This window comes from Ammospiza caudacuta, chromosome 12 (assembly GCF_027887145.1).
Source record: "Ammospiza caudacuta isolate bAmmCau1 chromosome 12, bAmmCau1.pri, whole genome shotgun sequence".
Taxonomy (NCBI): Eukaryota; Metazoa; Chordata; class Aves; order Passeriformes; family Passerellidae; genus Ammospiza; species Ammospiza caudacuta.
In genome coordinates this window covers 10925669-10940983 of record NC_080604.1, presented here as the reverse complement: position 1 = coordinate 10940983, position 15315 = coordinate 10925669, and the positions used below count along the sequence as shown (strand labels likewise).

The 15315-nt window shown below is 60.6% G+C and overlaps 3 protein-coding genes across 3 annotated transcripts; 1 reads left to right on the top strand and 2 right to left on the bottom strand.

Moving 5' to 3' along the window:
• The first annotated feature begins 1652 nt into the window (after positions 1–1652).
• Positions 1653–2851, top strand: LOC131563121 (histone H1.10). Its single transcript, XM_058813014.1, has one exon. It carries the CDS (start codon positions 1759–1761, stop codon positions 2413–2415), a length of 657 nt encoding a protein of 218 aa, XP_058668997.1. The 5' UTR covers positions 1653–1758; the 3' UTR covers positions 2416–2851.
• Positions 2852–6752: 3901 nt separating this feature from the next.
• On the bottom strand, positions 6753–8319 carry LOC131562930 (histone H2A type 2-B). Its single transcript, XM_058812732.1, has 2 exons — positions 8287–8319; positions 6753–8195 (listed from the first exon to the last, which is right to left on the bottom strand). Exon 2 carries the CDS (start codon positions 8128–8130, stop codon positions 7750–7752), a length of 381 nt encoding a protein of 126 aa, XP_058668715.1. The 5' UTR covers positions 8131–8195; positions 8287–8319; the 3' UTR covers positions 6753–7749.
• A 1539-nt stretch (positions 8320–9858) lies between these two features.
• HMCES (5-hydroxymethylcytosine binding, ES cell specific) lies at positions 9859–15224 on the bottom strand. The gene is made up of 6 exons (XM_058812730.1): positions 15035–15224; positions 13194–13337; positions 12740–12859; positions 12030–12196; positions 11374–11566; positions 9859–10970 (listed from the first exon to the last, which is right to left on the bottom strand). The coding sequence occupies exons 1-6, from the start codon at positions 15215–15217 to the stop codon at positions 10764–10766; spliced, it is 1014 nt and encodes a 337-aa protein (XP_058668713.1). The 5' UTR covers positions 15218–15224; the 3' UTR covers positions 9859–10763.
• Between the last annotated feature and the right edge of the window lie 91 nt (positions 15225–15315).

Here is a 15315-nt window from a genome sequence, read left to right as displayed (position 1 = left end):
TCTACAGCCGGCTTAGCTGTAAGCTTCCACCCGGCCACAGGGTTACATTTACACGAGTGCAGGTGTGTGTTTGCATGTTGCACACACGCACACATCATTCACCCCCCGGTGACAGCCGTGCAGGCGGAGGCAGCGGTGTGCTGGGGTGCTGCTCGATGCTCCCGCTGCTCCGGGGGTTTCCCGGTGGGGGATGCCGGGGCTGTCTGTGCCCTCTCCGCGCCCCGGGGGCGGGCAGAACTCATCGCAGGGTGCCTGGCACGGCTGCTGGGGGGCACGGCCCCGCTGTTCGGGGGCTCTCTGCTCGGGGTGGGGACACGACACCCGCTGCGCTTCGGGATGGGCTCACAGACCCGGCTGGGCAGATCCTGCTGCTCCCGGAGCCCCGGGACCGCGGGGACTCGTCCCGCCGGCGGCGGGGGCTGCGGGCGAGGGAAATGGCGGAGAGAGCCGGGGATGGGGAGAGGGGAGGAGGAGGAAGGGAGGGCGGCGGGGCTGTGCGGGCTCGGCGTGCGTGGGCAGGGGGCGGGTGCGACAGCGTGTGCGAGTGTGCCCGTGTGTGTGTGTGTGTGTGTGTGTGTGTGTGTGTGTGTATGCATTTGTGTGTGTGTGTGTGCGTGTGCAGGGGTGTGTGCACAGCCGGGCACGCCCCCGTGCCTGTGCCCTGTGTCCCGGCCCACCCGCGGCGGGGACACACGGATCCCACTCCCCGGAGCGGAGGGAGCGCCGGGGCTCGGCCAGGGAGGCGTCGTACACTCCCTTCCCCCTCAGCCGCGTTTCCCCGGTGGGGTTTGGGGAGATGGGGTGAATTATGGAGAATGATGGGGGGGCGGTGTTCCGAGCATCGCTGCTGCCCCCTTCCACCCCGCCCATGGAAGCTGAGCCTGCAGCGGGGCTGGAGCCCCCCGCCCGCCCCGGTACCACGGCAGGCAGAGGCTTCAGCGGCGGACACGATTCACACACTCCCCCCGCACACACGGCCCCGAGCCCGGCCGGGAGCCTTCCCGGCCCATCCCCAGCCCTACCCCGGCCCCGCCGCGCTTTTTGCGTCCTCCTCCGGGAGTGGGGGGGTCACACCGGGCACGCAGGGCTCCCCCGGGGGCCTCCCCGCGTTGATCAGGGGGTGAGGGTCGGTGGGGGGATGGCCCCAGTCGCAGGGGCGGGGACCCCGGCCACGGCGGGGCATCTCGGCGCTGCTGCCGGCGGCCGCGGGAGGGCGTCGCCTGTGTTAGTTCCCTCCGGAGAACCCAGGGCCAGCGCCGCCGCCACCGCCCCCCGGGCCCCGCCGCCACCCCCCACCCGCGGAGGCCCCTCTTGAGCGGCGGGTGACGGCGCCGGCGGTGGGCGGGGGAGCCGAGGTGAGGTCCCAGTCGTCGCCGTACTGGGCGCCCCCCTCCTCACTGCCGCCGCCGCGCCGGCCGCGCCCCCAGAATCTGGGCGGGGGTGCTCGGGCGGCGCTCGGCGGGGGCGGCGGGGGCGGCGGCGGGCGCGGGGCGCGGCGGCGCGGGGGGGCCGGGCGGCGGCGCGGGGGCCCCGCGAGCGAGCCCCAAGAAGCACAAACGGGGCTGGCGGCGGACCAGGCTGTTGTTGTTCTCAACGTGGTCCGCCCCGCGCCCATATAAGAGGTAGCGGCGGCGCCCGCCCCGGCAGAACGCGCACCGAGTGGAGCCGAGACAGCGCGCTGCGCTCGCCGGGCCCCGCCACGCCGCCGCTGCCCCCGCCCGCCCCCGCGCCGGCCCGCGGCCCGCCACTCCCCGCACCATGTCGGTAGACCTAGAAGAAACCGATCTGCCTATGGCTGAGGCAGAGGAAGCGCCGCTCTCCCCGGAGAAGAAAGCGGCTGCTAAGAAGGCGAAAGGAGGCGGCGGCGCCTCGTTGTCGCCATCGAAGAAAAGGAAGAACAACAAGAAGAAGAACCAGCCGGGCAAATACAGCCAGCTAGTGGTGGAGACGATCCGCAAGCTGGGCGAGCGCAATGGCTCCTCGCTGGCCAAGATCTATAACGAGGCCAAGAAAGTGGCTTGGTTCGACCAGCAGAACGGTAGGACTTACCTGAAGTACTCAATCAAGGCACTGGTACAGAACGACACGCTGCTCCAGGTCAAGGGCACCGGCGCCAACGGCTCCTTCAAGCTCAACAGGAAGAAGCTGGAAGGCGGCGGGGAGGGGGGCGCGGGCAACAGCGCCCACAAGTCCCTCAAGAAGGCGACGGTCTCCTCGACCCGGAGGGCGGAGAAGCCGGCGGCCAAGAGCAAGAAGCCCGAGAAGAAATCGCACAAGAAGGGAGCCAGCAGCGCGGCGGCGAAGAAAGACAAGGGCAAAGCCAAGAAGGCCACCAAGAAGGGAGCGGCGTCCCCCGGGGGCAAGAAGGTGAAGAAGTCGGCAAAGCCCAAGGCGCTCAAGAGCCGGAAGGCATGAGACCGAGGCGCAGGGAGCCTCCCGCCGCCCTCCGGGCTGAGAGCCCCGCGGCACAGACTGCTCTGAGGACAGACCCCAGGGGACCCGCTTTGTCTTTGTGTTGCTGACTCGCCTTCGCAGCCACCGCCGTGCGCGGTGAGCGGGGCTGCGGCCGCCCCAGCGCCCCCCCCCTTCCCCTTCTCTGCCGCCTTATTTTGTCCATCCCTTTTCCCCCGATCCCATTCCGCGGCTTTTCCCCGATCGCGCCCTTTTGTTTTCGGCCGTGCCCCTTCGCGCCTGTAGACGGTTCCCGGCCCCCACCCCCTCCCCGTCCCCCCGGTTCTCGGGGATTTTTCCCGCCCGGTTTCCATAGCAGCCATTTTGCACGGGGCCCCCCCGCGCCACGTGGGCCGGTCCCGCTCCCGCCGCCCGCGCGCGCCCCGCCTGGCCCCGCCCCCCCCCCCCCCCGCCACCCGCTCGCGGCCGCACCAAAGGGCCGGGGCGCCCCCTGGCGGCCCGCAAGCGGCCCCGCCGTCATGGCAACGGCCCGGCGCGCGGGAGCGGCGCCCCCTGGCGGCCGCTGGCCGCACCTGCAATGGCCTTTAATGTTTTTGTATGGGTTTGGGGTGGGAGGGTGGGGAGGGTTTGGGTTAGTGGGGTCGTTTTTTGGTTTCTTTTTTTTTTTTTTCTTTTCATTTATCGTCGTTTCAAATAAATTGGTACAAAACGACTCTACCGTGTGCTCCCTGCCTGCAGGCGTCAGGGACCGGGCAGGAAGGGGGCTGGTCCCAGGGGGGCTTTCCTGCTGTTCGGGGTCCGTGCGGGTGCCGATGCGCAGAGCCCGCACCCCGCTCCGAGTGGGGGACAGTAGCAGAGGAAGGAGGGTCCCCGCCATGGAGGCAGGGCAGGAGCGCGATGGTTGCGCAGCTGCGCTCCCGGAGCAGCGGGGCGGGGGCAGCCCCGGCGGACACGGGCAGGACACACACCCCCACAGCCGGTACCGATTTCCCGCAGCACCCGGTTGGACAGGGCAGCTCCTGGGGCACGGCCCTCGCCCCTCTCCGGGCGGGAGCGTCCCCGGTCCCGCAGCAGGAGCGGCAGCCGGGCACAGCCGGAGCCCCCCCGGCGCTGTCTATTTATAGCGGCCCGGCGCGGTTGCGTAAATCCCGGCGGGATCTGGGCCATCTTGTTCTGCCGGCTGCGGGAGGCACCGAGGGACGAGCGGGCTCATCGCCCTCCGTGCCCCGGGGCTGCCGCAGAGAGGGGACACGCAGGGGCAGCCCAGCCCCGAGCACGGGGTGGGGAGCGGGGCACGGAGGGGTGCAGGGACCGCCAGGCCGGCTGGGTGAGCCCGGGCAGCGCTGGGTGCAGGAGCCCCCCAGGCCGGCTGGGTGAGCCCTGGCACTGCTGCCATCGCCGCAGCTCCCACCCCACAGCACAGCCCTGCCCCGCTGCTGACACAGCCAGGGAGAGTTTCAGCAGCAGCACTGCCCGAGGGATGCTCCAGCCCTGTGCTAGGGAACACAGCATGGATCAGGCCCATTCAGCATCCCCCGGGAGCAGGTGACAGGGACAGCAGCCAGTGGGACCTAGGGACTGTCACACCAGTCCTTTCAGCACCCCTGGGGAAGGCACAGCCCCTTCCTCAGGGCCCCAGTCAGGCCTGCGTTATCCCTTTGTTCCCTGCAGAACAAGCAGGGAGAAGGGAAGCAAGTTTTACTCCCTGAAGAACTGTCTTTTTGCTAATCCAGAAGAGAAGGCAGCCATGCTCCTGGAAGAGACCAGCCCTGGTGTGCCAGAGGCTGCAGCCTCCCTCCAGGCCTGTATTCAGGAGCAGCAGGCCCCATCCTGCTGGCCCACCCCAAGCCTGGGACAGATCTGCTGCATTCTGGCACTGCCCTGCTCTGTGTCCTGAGCCAGTAGCTGCAGCTTTGGCAGGATCAGAGGGGATGCCCTCACCAGGGGCTGGGACACAGGGGCCACCCTGCTCCCCAGGAAGAGAGGCTAAACCCAAGCCCATCTCAGGGCTCAGCTCTCCTTGGCTCTCAGCAGCAGAACAGCAGGCACGTTCCTGTGGGCAGATAAAGGCAGAAACAAGTCAGTGACCCTCCATCTGCCCAGCACAGGGAAGGCAGCAGGGTGACACTGTGCCAGTCCAGCTGGAGCTGCCTTACCTCACAGGCTGGCCCTGCCAGAGCCATGATGCTGGGGCATCCCTGAGTGAGCTCCCCTGGGTGCTGCCAGCTGTGAGGAGCAGGCTCTGGAGAGAAACCCAAGCCCTGGGGACTTTGAAGAGGCAGTGACTCATCTCATCCAATGCCAGAGCTGAGGGACACAGCTGGCAGAGACTGTGCTGCACGTGGTGATGCACAGCAGCCTCCCACAGCCGGCAGCTTTCAGCTCCCAGTCTGTGCTCATCCCAGCTTCAGGTACCCAAGGGAACAATTCTGCAGCCTCCCAGCCCTCTCCTTAAGGGAAGCACAGACCAAGAAGACCCTTCCAGGCTCACCTGACCTCTGGGGAAGGCTCTGCTCCTTCACATGAGCTCTGGTGCTATGAAGCATTTAGAAGAGGCAGGACCAGTGTCAGCCCTCCAGAAAGGATAGGACCTGTCCCTGAAGCTGCAGGCTTGACAGTGACCACATTTATTCCAGCTTTATAGTAAAGACCAAGACTTCCAAATCTGGTCACAACAGTGTTCAGCTGTGAAGTTTACGAGGTGATAAAGGCCAAGCACTTCAGCAATGCTTGCTGTGACAGACAGGATTTCCTTCGGTCTGCCTTGCACCATCCCAGCTTTCCCAGCTGGGCTGTCACATGCCAGCAGAGGCAGCTGAGAACCCGGCCGGAGCTCAGTGTGGAGGGCACTGTGTGCCACCAGCACCCAGCCACAGCAGGGCCACACAGCACCCAGGGAGGCTGCAAGCGCTGGGCAGCAGCGCCTGTGCTGGCAGGGCACAGTGACACTGCCCTGCAGGGACCTGCCCAGCACCCACACCTCCTACAGCCCTGCACAGACCAACCTAACACCACTGGGAGCCATCCAAGCTTCCCACGACCCTTATTCCTCCCCAGAACCCAAACAGGGCGCAGCACTGGTGCAGAGCATCTCCAGAACAGCCACCTGGGAATGTCCAACAAAGGGGAGGGTGTGAGGGTAACAAACAGCCTTGCAGCTCCAGGCTCCTTCCTTCCCTCCAGGATCTCTGAAGGGAATTTTCTCTCTCTGCAAGGTCACCCAAAGGCTCCTGGAGCACCTCAGCTCTGGGGAGGGTCCTGGGTCCAGCCTCACTCCTCCTCCTCCCCTGCACCCAGGCAGGAGCAGCTGAAGCTTCCTGGCACTTGTGACAGAGCAAGCTGGCAGTGTGGCATCCCCACAGCAGGGAAAGGAACCATACAGCAGCATTATCTTCTCTCAGGGCAGGAAAAGGCTCCCTGTCTGTGTGAAGGGCAAACCCACAGTCTGGCAGTGGTCCTGTCTGGTGTTTTACCAGTCCTTCCCCTTGGAGAGCACAGAGCCCAGACACCACAGCCTGCCAGATCCCATGGGTTTGGTGAGGTGACAAGACACAGCACATGTAAAAGCATTCAACAGGGAACCAGTTTAATCAGACATCAGGTTTGCGCCATTCTTTTCAGAATCACAAGTTCTGCATTTTTCTAAGAAATACAAAGCACTCTCAGGTTGACAGAATGCTGGTCCTGGAGAAAACAAGAGGGAGAGAACAAGACACTAGGATACAGACACTAGGATACTGGGCAGCAGGAAGGAACCTGCTCATCCCCACCTGGCTGATGGCAACAGCCTGCAGGAGGCAGAGAGCTCCCAGGGGGTCTGTGCCCTGCTGTCCCCACCCCAGTGGGACATAGGACACCTCCAGATCCCCACCAGCACCACACCAATGCACACACCGCTCCCACACACCCCAATGGAAAACCCCTGCATTAACCAGCTGACAAGCACCCAGGTTCTACTCTAGGTAACATTAAACTCAGATCCAGGGTAAGATACTTCATCCACAAGACTAACAGATGATTCAATAGGTTGAACACATGCTACTTACAGCACATAAATAGAAGATACTCTTTTTTTTTTTTTTTTTTTTACTTAAAAACCGTGTGATGAAGGTCTAGGTGGGACTGCCTCGACACTGCTGCATGCACACGAGTATCAGCCTCACAGAAGCAGGAAAGCTGTCTCTGCATCACCTATTCACGGGGTCACGGGACAGCTATCCTGCCCCCATGCTCAACATTAGCCACACAGCCAGGAAATAAACACGGCACTAGCCAGGAGTGGGCTTTAATACAAACTCTAGTGCTTTTCAGAAGAAATATTAATCCATAAAGGGTTACAGTTAACAGATATCATCATCACTTTTATTTCTCAGAGCCAGAAATAGTGCTGAACAAACAAACAACAACAAAAAAAGAGACAGAGTATGTAATTTCCAGAAGTGCAATCAGGGTACAGGGCAGCTCTCAGCGAGACGAAGGGCTTGTGCAGCTGGGAGAGGAGGGGAGCCATGGCAGAAGATGGCAGCTCCCGCTCCCGGCGGGCGCCTGACCTTGCGACGCTCTCCGAGGGGATTTGTCACCGCAGCCTCCACCCCACCCTGCACCGGGACCCACGGCTGTGGGAACACCGAGCACCCACCGAGCCACGGAGCTGCGGGGAGGTGGCTTTACAGGGATGTACCCAAAAATAGAGACCTTAAAATAAATAGGACTAAAGCTTCTTTACAGTAGGCAATGCACTAGTTCTACCATGAACAAAACTGAGACTAACAGCCACTCCTTGTCAATGGAGAAACTTTTTCTCCTCTTCACGTTTTCCAGCCCCCTGCCCTCGCAGCTGCAGTGCGGCCAGGATGGCATTGCTGAGGATGGAGGCGGGGGCACGGCAGCAGCAAGCGCACACCGGGGCGAGCAGGGGGGGCCCTGCACGGTCCCGGGGCTGGCGGAGGGGAGAGGCAGCCGGGGGTGCCCGCGTCCATCCCTGGGCCAGCTACACCAATGCTCAGCAGCTACCGGCAGCTCTGCACCGTGACCCAACCGCACGGCTCCAGATGTCACCGCTGCCAGCAACTGCGACCCAGCTGCCTCCTCCAACACCACTTCTTCCAGGGGGAAGAGAGGCAGAGTGGGGGCACAAGCAGGGCCTGACCTCACCCATGCTCACCCGGCACCGTGCCACGGCCCAGGCCAGAGGGGCAGTGAAGGGCTGGTGGGTGCTGCCAGGGCTCACCACCCGGCCAGCGCTGAGGGGCAGGACGGAGAACCGCAGCCCCGGCGGGAGGAGAGGTGAGGCAGTGGTGACAAGGGAGCTGGGGGCGGGGGGTCGGGGGGCAGCGCTCACTTCTTGGAGCTCTGCGTCTTCTTGGGCAGCAGCACGGCCTGGATGTTGGGCAGGACGCCGCCCTGGGCGATGGTCACGCCGCCCAGCAGCTTGTTGAGCTCCTCGTCGTTGCGGATGGCGAGCTGCAGGTGCCGCGGGATGATGCGCGTCTTCTTGTTGTCGCGGGCCGCGTTGCCCGCCAGCTCCAGGATCTCAGCCGACAGGTACTCCAGCACGGCCGCCAGGTACACCGGCGCCCCGGCGCCCACCCTCTCCGCGTAGTTACCCTTGCGCAGCAGCCGGTGCACCCGCCCCACGGGGAACTGCAGCCCGGCCCGCGACGAGCGCGACTTGGCCTTGGCCCGCGCCTTTCCGCCGGACTTCCCCCGGCCCGACATGGCCGGCAGGCAGCGGCCCCTCGCCCCCGCCTCTCGAGCAGCGCCCGCACAGAGAGTCCCGGCGCCTGCGGGGAGACAAACGCCGTTACACCGCGCGGGGCCCGCGCCGTCCCCGCCCGCGCCGCGCCGTCCCCGCCCGCGCCGCGCCGCCCTTACCGCAAGCGCTCCCGCCGCTCCGCGCTACGCGCCGCCCGCCGCCGCACTGCCCGGCCCGCCGCCGCCGCGCCGCGGATATCGCTGCCCGCCCGCCGCACGCCGCCTCCCATTGGCCAGCGCCGCTGCCGCCACGGCGCTGATTGGTTATCGTGCCGATCCCTGATTTGCATAGGGCTCCCAGCGCCCCGGCTCCGCCGCGGGCCGGCGCCCAGGGCGGGCGGCGAGGCGGCTCTGCCTGCGCTCGGTCAGCCCCGAGGCCCGCCGGGGCTCCTGCACCCTCCAGCTGCTTCTGGCGGCCTCGGGGCCCAGGATGGAGGGACGGGTGTTGGCCCGAGCGCCCGTGGGTGTCTCGGCAGCCGTGCCCGTTTGCCTTGGCCAAACCCCCAGGCCCTTCTTTGGTCAGCGGGATGTCTCTCCTGGGAGGGTACCAAAGTCTGCGGGCGAGGGCGATGCTATGGGGAAAGAACCCCCGATAGCGAGAGCAACCCCCAGCGAGTACCACCCGCCCTTGTCTCCTCAGGTATCAAAGGGGAAAGTTTCTCCCTAACCAGTTTCTGTGGACAGGCCGGGTTGATTGTGGTCATTGCTGCACCAGGTTAGCAGAACTGCCTCAAACAGCCTTGGGCGAGCAGCCAGACTCCAGTTTAAGGCTGATGTAGCTCAGCAATAACACATCTTCATTAAACACTCAGTGTAGGGGTTTTTTTGGCCATGCTGGTGGTGCTCACAGTCTGGAGGGAGATAACCTGTACCCCGTGCCTTTGCATCGCCCCTGCATCCCCAGGGGAAGGATTATGTTCTCCAGAGCTGGGAAAGTTGAGCATCCCTCCACTCGTGCTCAGCATCTTCACTCCCTCCACAGCAACTGGAGACCTGAAATGAATTCCAGATGAGCTGGTGACCTTTAGAAAAGCTTCATCTGCAGTTAGCACTGACTAGGCTGGGGCAGCTGAGCAGCTCATGCTGGAACAGCAAGGGGCAGGCAGGGAGAGGAACCTCCCGTTGTGTCTCTTGCAAGGACAGGCATCAAGGTGACAGTGCCAGCAGCTGAAGGTCTGTTCTGCCAGGAGCTGCTAATACAGTGATTCTCTTGCCTCAAGTCACGGTGACAGCGATGAGGAGCCAGCTAGCAACAGGCTCTCTGGATAGAAATCCTAATCCCAGCTTCCCCTAAGTCATGAAACCAGCGCTCAGCTGCCTCCGGAGCACATGAGGGATTCAGAGGGATTCAGGGGCAGATTTCATTCCAAGAGCACTTGGGTCTCCCCAGGTGTCCACCCTGTGGCTCCTGCCCTGGCTCTGCTGTCCCTCCCCAGGGACAGACTCAGCTACAGCCACCCTTGCAGTTCCCCAGGGACAGATGACTCTAGAGGAGCCCCAGAGTCACTCCACAGGGAATATTTACCACTGGCAAATGGACAAGATCCACCAACATGGCCTTGCAGAGCTCAGACCCTGAGAGCTCAGCAGTGGGAAGGTGCTTGGCTCCTCAGCAGATGGAGAGGAGCTGGGGCTGCAGTGGGCAAGAGGGCACAGACACACACAGACAAGGGCACGGCACAGCCAGCCAGTGAAGCCCATTTTATTGTTTCCAACACAAAGGAAGCACTGATTTCTAGCAAGGATTTCAGTGTGTGTAAGGCTTTTGGTCTGTAACATCTGGCTCTGTTTACAAAATCCCTGACCTCAAAAACAACGGCCCTATGCTGTTCTGTAATGGCACTTAGGTTATCTGGGCTTTAATGACTGGCTGCCTTTTCAAATAAGGCAGAGTGCACCCCTCCCCAGATCAAGGAAATCCTCTCTAAGTCTTCAAATCCCATTAACAAAATGATTGCACAAACAACGTGACAGACACACTGGTTCCACAGCAGGGAAACCTAAACCAGGTCCAGTTCCTCCCTGTGCCACTTGAACATCTCCCTGTTCAGGAGCCATGAATGCACATAGCAATGCTGGTGCAGATCTTCCCAGCCTGGGGCTTCCTCATAATATTCACTGCTTGTTCCTCAGCACTGCAGCCATCTTTTGAGGGCAAGAGCATTGGAAAGGAATTGGTACAGAATCAGTGTGGAATTAAGTGGAAAAGAGGTAAAAGTTTAACACCAAAAAAGAGAAGAGAAAACCAAACAGAAAGAGACATGAACTATGAACATTGTCAGGAGCCAGAATACCTCCCCAGCAGGCTGAGATGCTTCTCAGGGCTCTCAGAGCTTGTCTCCCTGCATGACTGGCAGGGAGGGAGGTCACAACAGGTTATATTCACTCCCATCAGCACAAGACAAAGCTAAAATCTTTACAGACATCAACCTTTAACAAAACACAAAGAACACAGATAACAACCTAGAGCAGCAGAACAACACCTGAGAGGTTTGGACAATTTCAACACCAGTCTGCAAAGCCTTCCAGAAATACCATTTCTCACTCTGCTTAGGAAATCAGGGGTAAAAGAGATGGCCAGCCATCTCAGCTGGTGCCTAAGCCTTGTGCTTCTTCGCAGGTGGCTGTCCCTGCTTCCCCAGCCACTGCTGCAGGACATCTGCGCTGGTTTTCTTGGGCGAAGGGCTCTGGATGAACTGACTTGTCCACTTGGGCAAATCGTTTTCTTTCTTCTGGGGAGAGCTCTCTTGGGATTTTTTTAACCAGCCCAGCATCCCTTTGTTGCTTGGGGTGGCTTTCACCTCCTGCATAGACAAAAGACAGTGAGAAGCACAGAGGGAGCAGGGCAGGCAGCCAGCTGCAAGAGCTGGTCCAGAGCAGGATGTGGAGGCTGGAGCAATAGCCCTGCCTGCAACCAAGCACATCTGTGGGAGGTTCCCCAGACTGCTGTAAACAGGCTTGTTCCAAGACCCATTTCACATGGAATTTGCCTCATTTGGCAGCAAAATCCTGGCATGGGCTGCCAGTTTTATTTTTGGAAGCAGAGGGAAGGGAATCTGTCCAGGGCTCCGCACTCCAGCATCAAGCACGGGCATGCTCTGCAGACACTGCCTACTGCCACTCCTCCTGCAGCCTGGCAGCTCTGACCCAGCTCAGAGACATGCTCGTGGCTGAGCTCCCCTCTGCCAAGCCCCCAGCAGCACCCACCTTCTTGGCTCCCAGCTCGATGGCTGCAACACACTCGGGCGTGTTGTTGCGGATGTTGTTGACAAAGGTGGACACTGGGTGGAAAACAATGTTCTCTGTGGGCTGGATGAGTTTAATAGCTTCTTGGGTCGGCACTTCAGCAAAGTCCAGCCATTTCCTGATGGCTTCATCCCCATCCAGGATGGCTGGCATCCTAAGGGATAAGACAGTTGGAGCCAAAGCTCAGCAGCAATATGTCAGTGTGGTGGTAAAAGCCAGACTTTTGAGCCAGCAAGGAGCTGGCATCTAGGGGGAAACAGGAAAAACTGAAGCAGCAGAATGCTCTTCTGCAAGGCAGAGTGTGCATTCACTTCATCCAGGTAGCTGATTTGCTGGAAGAGGCAGAGGGGTTGACTGCCAGGCCCTAATCAGGCAGGGAGACCAGTTCCAGAAAGTGATCCAATTCCAACTGCCATCCACAGAGCACAGAGATGGTGATTTATGGAAAGGGTATGAGCTGGTGGCCCAAAATGAGTCAGTAATGTAGCACTTCTTCCCTAGAGCAAGAGGAGGCTGCTGCACTCTGTGCCTGCGTGCTGCCACACTGGAGTCTAGAGGTGCAGGTCTCCTACTTTATCCCCCTCCACCCTGCAACCCCCTTGCCTGCTCTCACTTGCCTGTGATGGATGAAGCTCACATCCTTGGAAGCATCCACAGTGATGATGGTGTAAGTGTACAGCATTTCTCCTCCTCCTGGTGGCTCCCAGCAGTCGAAAATCCCAGCCATAGTAAGCAACCTCCATCCTTTCCATTCTTCATCTCCCTCTGTCTCCTTGTCTGTCTCCTGCAGGAGAGAGGCCCCATTGTCCTGGTCACCAGGGTCAGCCAAAGCAGCACAGACCTGCCAGTGCTGAGGCAGGTCAGTGACTCGGATCTGAGTCACGATCACAACTAATCTGAGGCTCTCCAGGAGTCTTTCTACTGATCTGAGGTGACTCCAGGAGAGGCACCAGGACCCTCATCTTCCCACAGGCAAGCCAGTGCTCTCCTCCCCGTCTGAATATCCCAGCCACCGGTTCAGCCCAATGAAAGAGGTAGTGAAACTCCCAGCCCAGTCCCCTGTGAGCCACACTGGCCGCCCATGCAAATATCCGCACGTGGGGAGCAGTGACCGTGACGGCAGGGACGCTGTGTCACCTTTCACAGCCCGGAGACCGCTGCGATGGGGACCGCCAGCCACAGGGGGTGACAGAGTGCCGAGCCAGCACAGAGCACGGCCCTGCTGGATGGGCAGAGCAGGAGGGAAGAGGGCTTCTCCCCAGGCGGCTGCAGGGAGCAGGGGCCAGAGCTGGGTGCAAGTGCTCAGGCACAGCAAGGGACTCCATACCGTGGCATCCTTGCTCTGGGGGAAGTAAATGAAATAGGGCTGCTTCCCCCCACTCTGCTGCTGCCACTCATAGAAGCCATCGGCCAGGACCACGCAGCGCTTGCCCTTGAGGAGAGCACCCTGGGGAGAGACAGCACAAGTGAGCAGTGAGCAGCAGCCCCAGGCGGCCTGCAATGGCAGAAGGGCTCCTGCAACCACCCAGCCCTCTCACTCCCTCCGAGGACTTTCCTAAATTCCTGGGATGCACAAATGTCACCAGCAGTGCTATCCTGAGCTTTTCCAGTAAGTGCCTTTTCAGTTCTTTGTTTTAGTGAAACCCCCAGCTTTGCAGTACAGGGACTTGCTCCCTGTGCAATGGCAAGTGGTGACCAGGACTAGCCCAGCAGATGTTTCTGCCCTGGTTTTGCTGACTACAGGATTTTTGAGGCAGGACACAAAGGTGGCAGCAGCTCACCTTGTAGGAGGACTTGCTCAGCATGGTATCGCTGCGGCAGTTGGAGGTGTTGAACTGCAGTTTGGAGGGGTTGTCCTGCTTGAACCAGGAGGGCACCAGGCCCCAGCGCATGTCCATGAGCACCCGCTCCGAGGAGTCAGCATCCTTTGAACAGAGAAACACCTCAGGTCAGAGCAATGTCACAGAGACCACGAGCATCCCCACAGCTTCAGAGAGGTGTTTTGGCAAGTCCTGTGGAAGTGGCTTTGCCCCCTAAAAGTGGGGATCTGGCCAGCATCTCTGCCAAGAGATAAGCTGGGGCTCACTGCCCCTCCAAGCCATGCAGAAATAGCCACTAATTATAACCCTTTGCATATCCTTAACAGCCTTCATGTAAGAATTAATCTTCAGCAGAAAGCACATGAATATTTTGTAGGAATAAAGAACTGTCTCTGTGAGAGTTACCCAACCCTCTGGAAGAATTAACACAGCTTCTTTTTAGTGGAAATGGCTGGAGACATGAACTCCAGAGCTCTTGAGTAAACAGCCATGTCAGGCTGGTGTCAAAGTCCTCAAAGCCTCCCCTGGTGACACCAAAAATCCCAAAGGGGCAAAAGCCTCATTTTCATTTTAATAATGTGATTTCTGCTGACCTGGTGCACTTTCACTGCTTGTGCTTTGCATATTACCTGCCTTTGGACAATGGAAACAGTTTGTGGCTTTCGATTCTCCCCCAGGCTGCTCTCACTTTCTGCCCACATCTGCCAGTGCTGGGCTGCTCCCAAAGGACTGCAGCAGACACACACAAACACACCTACTATAGCTGTGTGTATGCAGGGACGTGTATGTGTGCAGTTCTGTGAAGTCCTTCAGAGGTCCCTCGGGGTAGGAGTGGCAAAAAGGGACACCCTGCACAGCACCAGCATCCCAACAATGTGAACAGCAATGGACAACTAAGCAAGTGTCTGCCTGTGACCTGTACCACACTCCCTGCCCCATATGCTTCTGCTCCATCAGCTCCACTGCCTGCTCTCAGGGGCATGTGGGACCCCTAAAGCAGGAAAGGAGGGCATGAGGCTGATGGCATTGCCCAGGGCACTCCTGAGAGGTCCCACCGAGGCTCCCAGACTAACCCGATCACCGGTGCCAGTAACGGCTGCAAAGTGCAGCTGCCCCAGCAGCTGGGGAGGGAGAGCAGAGCGGGTCCAGATCGGGGTGTTCCGACTGAGCACACCCCGTTTCACCCCGCTGAACGCCAAAGAGCAGCAGTTGGCCGGGCACCCCTTGTGTGTGAAACCAAACGAGCAGCATCAACAGCCGTAAAGGCTACCCAGGTTGTCCGGGGGGGGGGGTCAGATAAGGCTTAAATTATGCGGGACAACAGTCACCACAGGTGTACAGCTACTGTCCTGCTCGGGAGTTGAGATTTTCTTTTTCTCTCTACTCTCTCCTACTAACAATGTGACCTGGACACATCCGCAGAGTTATGAAATCAAAAAAAAAAAAAAAAAAGGTGCCTCAGGAAAGCCAATTCAAACCAGCAGAGCAATTACAGACGCTTGCAAAAAAACTCTACTAAGGTTAAGCACTTATACAAATTTTTGCAGAACACATAAACACTGTGGTGGAAACACGATTCCCCTCCTCCTTCTGAACATGTAAATATTAACAAGAAGCGACATTTCAGCAATTAGAAAATTCAATACCTGCCACGTACAGCAAAGCGAAACGAAACAAACCACGGCCGTTCAGAGCGAGTCCCTCACCCCCGGGAGGCACGGCCTCCTTCCCTCCGCTCCGGTGTGAGCTGCAGGATGCCCAGCCCCCGCCCCCGCCGGGATGCGGCCCCAGGGAGGGGATACCTGCTGGAGGTGGCGGCGGGAGAGCAGCACGGGGCCGCTGGACTGCGGGCCCTTGTTGTAGGAGGGCTGGTAGCGCTCCTGCCGCACCCACTCGGGCTGCCGCTGCCGGCCCCGGCGGTCGCGGTAGGCGCAGGCCCGGCGCAGGTTGTCGGCGGCCAGCGAGCAGGCGGTGCGGCCGCACATCGCTCCCGCCCGCTCTGCGGGGCACCGCGCTCCGCTCCGCTCCCGCCCGCCCCGGGGAGGGGCTGCGGCCGCGGACAGGGCCGGCCCCCGCCGCCGAA